Source organism: Chelonia mydas, chromosome 3 (assembly GCF_015237465.2).
Source record: "Chelonia mydas isolate rCheMyd1 chromosome 3, rCheMyd1.pri.v2, whole genome shotgun sequence".
Lineage (NCBI taxonomy): Eukaryota > Metazoa > Chordata > Testudines > Cheloniidae > Chelonia > Chelonia mydas.
In genome coordinates, this window is record NC_057851.1 from 138,381,559 (window position 1) to 138,394,738 (window position 13,180).

The window sequence follows — 13,180 nt, forward strand, 5'->3', positions numbered from 1 at the left end:
TAAATGTAGAACTACTTTATAGCTAGAAAGAGAACAATACAACTAGTAGCAGATTCAAATGTTTCTCAGCCACACACTTGTCTTACAGTAGGCTAGATTATAGCTTGGTCCTTGTAGGATTTTTTTTTTTTTAAGTGCGCCCTCCATGAAATCTTTGCTTTGAACCATGCATTGATAACCAGTTTTCAGACTTGTCAGAGGACGTTAGAGTTGAATCTTCTTGATGCAATCATTGACTTAAACAACAACTTTGGAGTAAAGCTGCCATTTTGGATCTTTTAAAAATTCTTCCAAATGTCATCAATGATTAGTGCCAAATCAATTGATATGGGATTCTCCTATGGCTTTATCTTATGGGAAGTTAATATGAATTGTCTCTGAGGAAGAAAAAGCTCAGCTACGAGAAGTGAAAAGGAAAATATGGTCTATTCAACTGACCCATATGTGCTCTAGCAATCCTAAAACAGAACTAGAATTGCTGTATTACAGAGGAGCACCTAATAAGATCCTAAATGGAAAATATGGAGTTTATTAAAGCTTTCTAACAGCTGTTTTTTCTTCTGTGATATAAAATGGACACACAAAGGAAATTTTTACTGAAACTAAAGCGGGGGATCAGGTACTCAATGACAGCTAGGAATTAAGAGTCCTTTAAAACTTTCCTCTCCTTTTTATTCTTCTAGCATGTCATACCCTGAAAACATGAGCTTCTTGGCCAAAGTTAACTTACCTAAATTTGCTGATAAGGAAAGGGAGGCTCTGGAGTCACCTATTCTGTTATCTGAAATACAAGATGTTACTGAACTACTGAAGTCATGCAGTGGGAATACGTTGGACTCAGTGGATTTTCCACAAATTTTTACAAAACCTTTGCACCTCAGCTTGTCTGTTTGTACTTAGCACTTTCCAATCTGCAGTGGAAATTGGAGTGCTGCCCCAAATCTGCCTACACTCTTGCTAGTTAATACTACCAGAAAGAAAACCAGCCATTAACTGCTCTTGCTATAGGTCAAATTCTTTGTTAGATATGGATGCAAAAGGCAAATGAGGGACAGAACTTTGTTTCCCATGCTGTCTGCAGTATTATTCAAGTTATGGAAGAGGGAGATATTAGTAAGGGTCAGAAAGGCACATGCCATGCACAGATTATATCCGGTAGTGTAATCACTTCAGACACAGAGCTCTGAGTCTATGTACTGTTAGTGGCAGTGCTGCTGTTCTTACCTTACCTTCAAGCTCACCTGTTACAGGTGTTGTCTCTTGCATTCAACAGCAGCATAAGGACATACTTTTCTCAAATTGGAGTTTGTTTCACTGTTCTTTCTTCTCCTTCTCTCCACCTGCTCCTGTCATGTTACAGCTGCTGCCCTCATTTCACTGTTAACAATATTTAACACCAAGTGCATAATGTTTTAATAATCTAAATTTCCCAGAAATGAATCTCAGCTTGTCACCATTCCCAGTGTTTTGGCCTCATGGAAATTTGTTCTCATCATGGAATTACTTAAGTGTGGCTCTGATCAGTCGTCTCCACTGACGCTTCACAGTAGTCTCCACTTTTGTGCAGAATAAGATACTCTTTAGCGCTCCTTGTATCTAAAATGTTTTAATGCAAATCAGGATCTCCACCTAAAAGTCTTATAACAGCCTGGTTGGTTTTTGTTTTGGTTCACTTTCTAGGCTGGATCAGTACATGTACGAATTCGAAGAGATGCTAATGAACAAATGGTACTTGCTCATGTGACTAATCGACTGTATACTCTAGTCTCAACTTTGACTGTTCAGATTTTCAAAGATGATTGGATCAGACCTACCTTAACATCTGGGCCTATTGCAAACAATATGTTGAATCTTTCAGATCATCATGTTATTCCAATGCCACCTTTAAAGGCTACTGATAATTTGAACCCTGTTACATCCACTCCAGCTAAACCTAGCAGCCCACCTCCAGAATTTTCTTTTAACACACCGGGCAAAAATATGAACCCAGTTATCCTTTTAAACACTCAGACAAGACCCTATGGATTGGGCCTTAATCATGGATCTGTACCTTACAGCAGTGTATTCAATCAAGGACTTGGAATTCCGGGGATGGGAGCAACTCAAGGATTCAGGACTGGTTTTACACATGTCCCAAGCAGATATGGAACTGGCACTCGAGGTCAACCCCAGCCATAATAAACTCTATTTTGCGTTATTTATTGTACATAAGGGTATTGATTTAATTTTTTTTATTTTAATTGCCCAGCCTTTGTAAACCATTAGACCATTTTAAATTACTGGGATCAATTGTTTATATTCATTAAACAGTTAAATTGCATTTCCACTTTTTTATGTTCGTATATATGATGCAAAAAATTCTTGACAGACTTGTGAAACTTGCATATAGTTTTTACAGCTACTGAATTTATTCACAGGCAAATTTTCTATTCACCTTTCTTTTTCCTCCAATAATATGCTGAAGTATAACATGAACATAGTTTCATGCGAGAGCAAAATTGTGAAGGCAGAGCATCCTCCATTCTTTTCAACTGCGAATTGTTTCTGAATTGTTTACTGAATGATTGTGCAACAGCAATGGTTCATCTGTTCTGCCTCAGTTATTTTTTTTCTTAAAAATTATGATCACTGTTTGATCAATCTTTGGCAAAGTCACAGTTAGATTTTCCTCTGTTGGAAAAGTCTTTTTTCTCAATACACATTTTACTGTCCAGTATGAGGAAAAACTAAGGCTTTTAAATTTCTTATTGACATTAAGGAATCATTTATTTCAAAATTTTATTTCTTGTTGATTTTATTGAGGTACAAAGCAGTCATCAACTGTTTTTTTTGTAACTGTTCCATATTCATATTTGTATTTTTTTTATTTAATTGCAAAATTACATGACAATATACTGGGAAATAAAATATTAGAAACTCCATATTCTAGAAGCACCTCTTTCTTACTTATGGCCACTCCCGTAACAGTATGAACAAGGTAAATGGCTTTGGCATGCATAGTGGATAGCTCACTCTTGTTAAGCCACTAGTCCTTCAGATTGTTGAAAGTGCCCTTTCATTCCCTTGTGACTTTGTATTTCTCCTGTAGATCTTCAGAAAACAGTTCACCATTTATACACCTAGTTCACAAGTATAGTATATATCAATGGTGCTGAAAAAGAGAACGCAGTATATGGCAGTGATGCTCTGCTTTTGTGGTACTGATAGGGTGACCAGACAGCAAGTATGAAAAATCAGGACAGGGGGTGGGGGGTAATAGGAGACTATTTAAGAAAAAGACCCAAAAATCGGGACAGTCCCTATAAAATCGGGACATCTGGTCACCCTAAGTACTGAGGGCCATATTGGCAACATGACTGTGTCTAATTTTCATGTACACTTACCTATTTTTTCTAATAAATATTAGGGCTGTCAATTAATCGCAGTTAACTCATGCGATTAACTCAAAAATTAATCGCGATTTTAAAAATTAATCATGATTAATCGCAGTTTCAATTGCATGGTTAAACAATAGAATACCAATTTAAATTTATTAAATATTTTTGAATGTTTTTCTACATTTTCAAATATATTGATTTCTATTACAACACAGAATACAAAGTGTACAGTGCTCACTTTATATTTTTATTACAAATATTTGCACTGTAAAAATGATAAAATAGTATTTTTAATTCACCTCATACAAGTACTGCAGTGCAATCTCTTTATCATGAAAGTGCAATTTACAAATGTAGATTTTTTGTTGTTACATAACTGCACTCACAAACAAAACAATGTAAAACTTTAGAGCCTGGAAGCCCACTCAGTCCTACCCTTTGTTCAGTCAATTGCTAAGCCAAACAAGTTTGCTTACCTTTACGGGAGATAATGCTGCCTGCTTCTTATTTACAATTTCACCAGAAAGTGAGAATAGACTTTCGCATGGCACTTTTGTAGCCGGCATTGCATGGTATTTTATGTGCCAGATATGCTAAACATTCGTATACCCTTTCATGCTTTGGCCACCATTCCAGAGAACGTGCTTCCATGCTGATGACGCTTGTTTTTAAAAAAAAAAAAAAAAAAAAAAAAAAAAAGGCGTTAATTAAATTTGTGACTGAATTCCTTGGGGGAGAATTGTACATCTCTTGTTCTGTTTTACCCGCATTCTGCCATATGTTTCATGTTATAGCAGTCTCAGATGATGACTCAGCATATGTTGTTACATTTTAAGAACGCTGCAGATTTGACAAAATGCAAAGAAGGTACCAATATGAGATTTCTAATAACCACACTTGACCCAAGGTTTAAGAATCTGAAACGCCTTCCAAAATCTGAGAGAGAGGAAGAGTGAAGCATGCTTTCAGAAGTCTTAAAAGAGCAATGCTCCAATGCAGAAACTACAGAACCCAAACAACCAAAAAAGAAAATCAACCTTCTGCTGGTGGTATCTGATTCAGATGATGAAAATGAAAATGCATCAGTCTGCACTGCTTTGGATTATTATCGAGCAGAACCCATCATGAGCATGGACACGTCCTCTGGAATGGTGGTTGACACATCAAGGGAATATGAATCTTTAGCGCATCTGGCACGTAAATATCTTGCGACACTGGCTGCAAGAGTGCCATGCAAAGGCCTGTTCTCATTTTCAGATGACTGTAAACAAGAAGCGGGCAGCATTATCTCCTGCAAATGTAAAGAAACTTGTTTGTCTGAGCAATTGGCTGAACAAGAAATAGGACTGAGTGAACTTGTTGGCTCTAAAGTTTTACATTGTTTTGAATGTAGTTTTTGTACATAATTCTACATTTGTAAGTTTAACTTTCAAAATAGATTGCACGACAGACCTTGTATTAGGTGAATTGAAAAATACTATTTCTTACAGTGCAAATATTTGTAATAAAAAAAAAAATACACAGTGAGCACTGTACACTTTTTATTCTGTGTTGTAATTGAAATCAATGTATTTGAAAATGTAGAAAACATCCAAAAATATTTAAATGTTTTTTATTATTTAACAGTGCAATTAATCACGATTGATTTTTTTAATTGCACAGTTTATTTTTTAATTGCTTAACATCCCTAATAAATATGCATATAGCCATGTTCCTCCAGGGTCCAAAAGTGCATCCCAAAGGGGCTCCTCCTTTTTCACCTTCCCATTTCCCCTTTGCTATGATGATCCTGTAGAAGGGCCTTCTGGCAATATTGCTTTTTATTATTTCCCTTGCTCCTATTGTCTTCCACACCATTCAGCTCCCCAGACACAAGTGGTCTCTACATTGTCTTCTTCATCTCTCAGCTCTACACAAACAGGTTGCCCATTCATGTCATCCTTGCCACCCAGCTCACCATACACAGACTTGTCCCTCCCACTATCCTCGGCACGGAGGCTCTCCCTTTGCTAGCTTGCGTGCTCACCAAATTAGTCCACCCATCTTATATATTTATAGAACACCAATCACGATAGTCAGTATCTAGGTGACCCACAAGTTGAAATCTAATCAGATGTTATCTGAAGATAATGTGTTTGACCAGAAGGATAAAGGCCTTTCTCTTCCAGAGCTGGTTAAGTTAAGAAACAAACACTTCCCCAGAGCTTAAATCTTCACTAGTTTTGCCATTCCACACACAAAGAAATCATTTTCACTTTATCTCCCCATTACTCACATTAGTCCACTCAGACACATGGATGAGGGCTTCCCAGGGGAGAAAAAAAAAGTGTTCTGTAGAACAGTACTTCGGTGGGGACTGCCTGGGGCCCATCTGCTGAGAACCACAGCTATAGAGTACATTTTCACATGAGTTACAGATGGGATCTAACTTTTAGGACAGGCCTATACTACAAACTTGCATCGGCATAGCTGCGTGACTGTAGCGCTTCTGGTGAAGATGCTCTAAGCGGACGGGAGAGAGCTCTTCAGTCAGCTTAATAACTCCACCTCCGCAAGAGGAGGTTGCTGTGTCGGTGGGAGAAGCTCTCCTGTCAACATAGCACTGTCTCCATGGGGGTTAAGGTTGGCATAACTGTCACTTGGGTGTGGATTTTTCACGCTCCTGAGTGATGTAGTTGTACCAAAGTAAGTGTGTAGTGTAGACCTAACCTACTCTTCCTAGCCGATGAATGAATGACAGACACTCAGCTCAGTAAAGTGTTAGAAAGTATAATGGTATCTGGAAACCAAGCATAACCTAGTGCTAGTGAACTTTGAAGTAGTGTATATTTTCATCTAGAAGAACCCTTGGTTCAATAATCGCCTTTGTTTAGTAACCTCACCTTCATTATGCAGTTTTTAATAGAAGTTGCATACATTTAGGGTAAAATTCACCCCAGTACAGAGGATATTAAACAGGCCCTTTGTACTACTTAAGCCTATGTTCTGTCACCCTCAATATAGCAGTTTTAGCAACATAAAAACTGTTCTTTACAGTATAATACTTTAGCTACGTTTAAGAATTGTCTCTACTTGTTACACTGATTTTTTTTTCATTTTTGTGAAATATATCTATTGTATTCATTGCATCTGTTTGCTTGCTTTTAGTAGAAGCCACACTTTAAATTGAAGATGCATTAGATTTAAAGCCCCAAAAGAGAATTGAATCCACAGCTTCCTATGAGAGATTCAGTATTTTTACTGAACTGTGCAATATTACTACATTTAACAAGTATTTTTGAATTGCTGCTTTACTACACATACCACAGACCTGCAGGTAACAGGCTGTAATAGAAATACAGCTCTTCAGCTGACTGACTGTTGTACATATGTTCATAATATGTGTAGAATCAGGATAGAGTAAAATTAGAAAAAATAATTTGACTCCTATCTTTAAAATCTCTTGATGTGAGGAAACAAAGGCAATTATGATTCTTAAAAATAGAGAAAAACATAACTTGTGTAAAGAATTCTGTCATTACCTTATATGTCGATTGATGTTTGAATCGCATAATAGATGGTCTTTTAGTTTTCACAGTCATGTAGATTATTAACAGAATTGAATGTATATATTTTGTAAATGACTTTATATATGACACTTCTGATACAAGATTTTTGTCATCCTTTTGCCTTTGCTAATTGTATTTTAAATTTCACTGTTAGCTGGTCACAATCAGTGTGTTTGGTATCTAATCACACAAAAAAGCAAGTATCTGTGTACATTAAATGGGAAATGCTGATTTTAATTGTATTTACGCTCATGGCCATGAGGCTGCTGCCCTAGCAGGATATCATCCAGGGTTTGTGTGGACTGTATTTTGTTGTACAGAGGAGGCTGGCAGGGAGGGATAGCTTAGTGGTTTGAGCATTGGCCTGCTAAACCCAGGGTTGTGAGTTCAATCCTTGAGGGGGCCATTTAGGGATCTGGGGCAAAAATTGGGGTTTGGTCCTGCTTTGAGCAGGGGGTTTGGACTAGATGATCTCCTGAAGTCCCTTTCAACCCTGATATTCTATAATTCCACCTAGCAGAGGATTCTGGGTTAACCAGTAAATCAGCTTCAAATGCAATCTAACAGGGCAGTGAGTGCTGCAATGGAAGTAAGCAAATTGTATGGCCTGACTGGATCTGAGAGATTGTAAATTCTTGGGGACAGTCTTTTTTTGTTTGTGGATAGAGTTCCTACAAGGATGGGGTTCTGGTCCATAACTGGGGCTCCTATGCATCACTGACTGCAATACAAGTAAAGTAATACATCGTCATCAGAGAGAGATCCTTTGTGTAACGATACTTAGTGCTTTTCCGTCTTTGAAAAAGTGTGTGTGGTGCTGGTTATAACAAAGGCTCTGGTAGCAGCCACTGCATCCCTACAGGAACCAAAGATTCAAGAACTGTCATATTTAGGAGACTGACTGGTGGTAGCTCTATCCAAGAAGGAGGTCCAAGCAGCAATTTTACAAGTTGTGGATCAGCAGATGGCCTGGAGTTCTTCATCCTTGCTGTGTCCCACGTGGGCACAGTATTTGCCATGCAGATAGGGAAGGGGAGATGTTGTCCCGATGACAGATCTTTTATACAAAGGCTAACTGTTTCCAATGTGCTCTGAATTGGCTCCACCACCAAGTTCCTGCCATTTGTCTTCTGAGGCAATGGTAAGTGATGACCCTGACTTTCTTCTACCAAGTGTTGTTTTTTTCTCTGGGTGTCTGTCTGATTGGACCAATGAGACCCCACCTCAATTTGATTTGTCAGTCAATTTAGGGTTTCCTCTGGCTAAGTCTGTGGTTTTTAGCTGCCGTCTAGGCTCTTATTGTTCTGGGTCACTCATGCCTTCCAGCACCTGCTCTCTTCCAGTTGCACTGTGGGCCATTTCCTTTGCTGAGGCCTTCCTCCATCCTGGATCTGAGACTTGTGCCATTCCAGGTAAGCCTCTTTTGATGAGTCCCAGGGACTGGAAACTCTTTAGGGAGGGTTCCTGGTTCTCTTATGAGCCCAGGGAAGGGGTGTTTCCTGAACCACTAGACCTTCTTGTCATGGCCAAGAATTGTCTCACTCCCAGAGCTGAGCTATCGCAACCCATTGAAGTCAATGAGATCTGTGTCTGCTCAGTGCCTTTCAGTTCAGGCCCTAAATAGGGAGCTGGTAGCAAAGTTAAGGTGACCATGTCTTTCAAAAGGGAAAAAGGGACACTGCCTGCGGCTAGCCTGAGGACTCCCTTCCCTACTCCCAGGCTGGCCCGAGCCCTGTGTACCTCCCTGCTGCACGGCACTGATACCAGGCGCTTGTCCGAGCCACTTCCCCCCCACCTCAATGCGCTGCTGGGCTGAGCTGCTCCTCTCCACCTTCATGGGGCTGGCTCAAGCCGTTTACCCTCCAGACCCACGTGGGGCTGCCCCGAGCCGCAAATCCCCCTCAGCCTGCACTGCTCACCCCTCAGCCCATGCAGGGCTGGCCTGAGCTGCTTGCCCAACCCCTCTCATGTGGGGTTGGCCTGGCCCAAGCCACTTGCCCGAGTCATTTCCCCACCGCATGTTCCTCTATGCCCTGCTATGAGTCGCGCCGCACGTTTTTTGGTAAAACTGGGCATTTGTTCCGTTTGCTCTTGCAAGTTTATGATCAGTTGGCAAGAGCGAATGGGACAAATGCCCAGTTTTGCCGAAAAAGTCAGGACAGCTGAGCCAGCGCTTAAAAAAGGGACTGTCCTGTCCAAAACGGGATATACAGTCACCCTTAGCAAACTGAATACAAATTTATCTTCCAGAGGAAACCTCAGACACTTCATAAAGCTGGTGATGTCTGCTAGCGACAAAGGGATAAAAGTGTAGCACTTTCCTCAGGAGCAGTGGGGACCCTAAAATGCTCCATACTGATTTTGTAGGTCACACTTCAGACAGGAGTACATTTTTATGGGTGAGTTTGTGTAAAACAATGAATAGACTTGTAGGAATTTATAATTTCAGGCAGTTTCTTAGTAACAGCATCTAACTCCACATATATGTCATACATGTTACAAATGCCAATACATTTTGTTTTCAGAGGCCTTACAGAGCATGAAACCACAGAAAAACCACTTTTTAAAAATTAATAACTTAGAAGCCTTTAAACTCATGGCAGTTTCTGTATCTTTCCTTTTTGTTAATACTTTTTCTCTGCCTAGTGGCATTGTATAGGTGTCTTAGTGTAACATCAGTTATGTTAAAACCTCAAATGATTATAACTTAAAATTGTTCTCTCCAAACCTGTAAAACACACACACTAGCAAAGACTCAAAATAATTTTTATTAATATGACAACTTTTATTGTACATTTACTTAAATATATGTTTATCTAACTTTGAAGTTGATTGTGCTCTGTTTTAGAAAATGCATCCAGGTTATTGCATCTTAATAGGAGGATATAAAGTTTAAAAATCTAATTTAAAAAAAAACAACAATTCTTGCCACTGTTACAAACAGTGACTTAAATGATTAAAATTGAAAATTATTTAAAATCCATCTTGTGCTGTTTTGACCTTTTGCATTTCTCTCAATTTGGACAATGAAAATAAAAGATCAAAATGTCATTTTCAGATTCTCATAATAGCACAATGCTGCAACTTTGGGTTGCAAACACTGCAAAGAAATGTTCAGTGCCTTTAAAGTTTCTATTGGAATTTGAAGTTATGGAAATATTGGTCTTAGCTTTAGAAAAGCTTATTTGTATAAAATCTAAAATACAGGCCAGTGCCCTGACAATTGTTATCACTCTTGGGATGTTTTTGTTCCTCACTGTGTGGTGTTTAGACTCTCATTCTTTGGACCCTTACACCTACTGTAATGCTTATTTCATAAGCGCCACTAGTCTACATCTTGCATTGTATTTAAAAATATTTTTAAAATCCTGTAGTTTAAAAAATGCACACAATTAAAATGTGATCAGTTCTGATTTTGCTTTGTGCTGCAATACCTCCCTCCCTGGTGGGTTCTGCAAGGGCTTATTTATTTTGGGACAAACTGTGGTTGACTCTATGTAGTATGTGCAGGAACTCTGCTCTTCCCTCCCTCCCAGTATCCACTCTTATCTTACATGCCTGTGCAAGGGCAGGGCATAGTTGTAGTTCGTGCCCCCACCTTGAGCACAAACCTACCAGCTCACAAAGGATAGGACAGGAGAAGACAATATTTATGGTCCTTTCTCTGCTTCTCAGGGATTAAGCACAAGCTCTGTTGTTTTAAGCGTGCTTCACTCGGCATGACAGGAATTCTGGAAGCTCTTTCTGCGGTGGGGTAGCTCCACACCATTCTCAAAACAGGCATAATCTGAACACTTATGCTTGGTAATGAGTTCTGAATTTCCATCTTTCGACTTTAAAAGTTACTCTATAAAAACTGCAGCTAAACCCTAACCTAGGAAGTATTTGAATTCAGGATCTGGATTCTGTTTAGTTTTAATGTCTGGACTAAAAACAGTGATAGTGACATGTAAAAATTCAGGTTTCCCTTCTCTCTCCTCAGGTCAGATGGGGAGGACCAGGTTCTTTCCAGGCTGACAACTCTTGTTTAAAGGCATTTTTATCTGACTTAACTGGACTATGCAGCCGAAGAGAGCTGACCTCTGACTAATCAGAGTTGTCACCACACCATGCTTTGCCTTTAATGCTCTCCATCACAGTTAGCTCCTGGTGAGAGATGATTAAGAACCTGATGCTTGGGGCTGGTAGCAGTATTTAAAACAGAGCAGTGCTTCAGAGCCACTGTGCTATCACAGATTGAGATATTCTAGCACAAACACTTGTAGAATTTTGTTGAGGTTGTCAACGGTGGGTTTGTTGAGGTTTTGTTCATTGTCGTCCATGGTGTGCCAAACCTTAGGGAAAGGAGATGGGATCAAGTGAAGAACTTGAACTCCTGAAAGAGAGGACAGAATTTGGAGATAGTACACAAGCCTTTTGGGTGAGTAAATTAGCATGCATTACTGTACAAGTGGAGCCGCTAAACCATTTGGAATCCAGGGCTACAGTCAGACTATTACTCAATACGGTGACTCCATAACAAACTGGTATCTCCACAGCTTCCTTCCACTGTTCCTCTTACCCAGCTTGTGACTACAGAAGCTCACCACTTACACTGTACAATTCCTAAAATTAACAAGGCGTCTGGTGACACCTTAAAGACTAACAGATTTATTTGGGCATAAGCTTTCATGGGTAAAAAAACCCCACTTCTTCGGATGTATGGAGTAAAAGTTACAAATGCAGACATAAATATACTGACACATGAGGAGAAGGGAATCTTCTGTTAGTCTGTAACAGTCATGTAACAGTCATTGTTTTTGTGGATACAGACTAACATGGCTACCCCTCTGATTCCTAAAATAGTCTTTCCTTCCCAGTGCTCTTTTTAAAAATACTTGTGACAATAGTTGTGGTTGGACTGTCACAGCAGCTCTCAGCCTTGCAGTCATGCTCCTACTGTGCTTACCTGAGAGCTACGGAGAAGGACGCATTGTAGCACTGTAGCTTTCCCCCAGGGCAACCCTGAATGGGCCTATTGTACCGTAATGTTAGTGTTGCTCTGTTCTACATAGCAGTTTTCCAGTTCCCTGATGGGGATTGGTTAGGATGACTGACTTACCCCATTATTGCCTTGTAAAATGGAGCACCCTTTGCTACACTAAGGGCTTATCCACATTACAGGATCAAAGGGCAGCGATTGATCCAGCAGGGGTCGATTTATCGTGTCTACTCTAGACATGATAAATTGACCGTTGAGCACTCTCCCATCGACTCCAGTACTCCACTGGAGCAAGAGGCACAGCAGTGTTGACGGGGGAGCGGCAGCTTTCAACTCACCGCAGTGAGTAGATCTAAGTACGTCAACTTCAGCTACGTTGAAGTTGTGTAACTTAGATCAATTCCCCCTGTTGGATTATATTAAAGAAGTTCTGTATTAAAATCACAAATGAGTATGATTCCCCATAGTTTAAATTCCAGGGTATTACTAATTAAGAAGTCTCTTGGTTTTTGGTACTGTTTCTCTCCCTCTGTGTGAAACTTGCAAGCTGCTAATTGTGTTAGTACATTCTAAGACAGAGTCTGTTCTCAAAGCAATTCACATAGAGAGAGACTCAAAGCAATACTCTAACAACAGAAGCAGCACCCAGAGACTCCCCGCCCTTTTGTTGTATTAACAATTGTGAATAAAATAGAGATAGAGGATGGATGTGGATGGATGCTTGGTGTGCATAATAACTGAATGATCAGGGAGGTGCCAGCCTAAGAATCCAGTGTCCATCGGCTGAAGAAGGCGTCAAGTGGAAATAACCAGAGGACCCCCAGAGGGCAGACTGGAATCCACCCAACAGCCTCAAGAATGAGATAGAACAAAGATAACATCTAGCAGCAGGGAGCCGTCAGGAATGTGCTATCTGCTGATTGATTCAGCAACAGCATGATGAAGCAATTGCCATAGACTGGCATAGGAAGAAATTCCTATAAAAATAGACTCTAAAAAGTGAGAACTTTGGGGTCTGATTCTGCAAACCAACTTCCAGGAGCATCAGATGAGCATCTGACAAGGCCCTGCTTCCTCCTCATGTCCAGGCCACCTGGCCAGTGGCTTGGCATGAGCAACTCTAAGGCTGGTAACTATGATAACAACCTTGCGGAACCTGTGTGTGTGTGTGTGTGTTTGTATGAATGAAGGTGTGAATAAATATGAGATTGAATGGAATGTTATAGCTATAACTAACTGCTTACTATGATTCTTTCTGTATTCACAATAAATGT

At 39.8% G+C, this 13,180-nt stretch overlaps 2 protein-coding genes across 11 annotated transcripts in view; one reads left to right on the top strand and one right to left on the bottom strand.

Moving 5' to 3' along the window:
- SLC30A6 (solute carrier family 30 member 6) overlaps window positions 1-2,921 on the top strand; it is a 38,449-nt gene extending 35,528 nt beyond the window's left edge. For all 8 annotated transcript variants that reach the window (XM_007057950.4, XM_037895393.2, XM_037895394.2 and 5 more), the window contains one exon: window positions 1,681-2,921. In XM_007057950.4, coding sequence (XP_007058012.3) covers window positions 1,681-2,178 — 498 coding nt within the window. In that variant the 3' untranslated portion in view covers window positions 2,179-2,921. The remainder of the gene's footprint in view (window positions 1-1,680) is intronic.
- Window positions 2,922-9,676: 6,755 nt separating this feature from the next.
- Window positions 9,677-13,180, bottom strand: part of QPCT (glutaminyl-peptide cyclotransferase) — a 31,116-nt gene continuing 27,612 nt past the window's right edge. For all 3 annotated transcript variants that reach the window (XM_043543397.1, XM_043543396.1, XM_007057949.4), the window contains one exon: window positions 9,677-11,300. In XM_043543397.1, coding sequence (XP_043399332.1) covers window positions 11,155-11,300 — 146 coding nt within the window. In that variant the 3' untranslated portion in view covers window positions 9,677-11,154. The remainder of the gene's footprint in view (window positions 11,301-13,180) is intronic.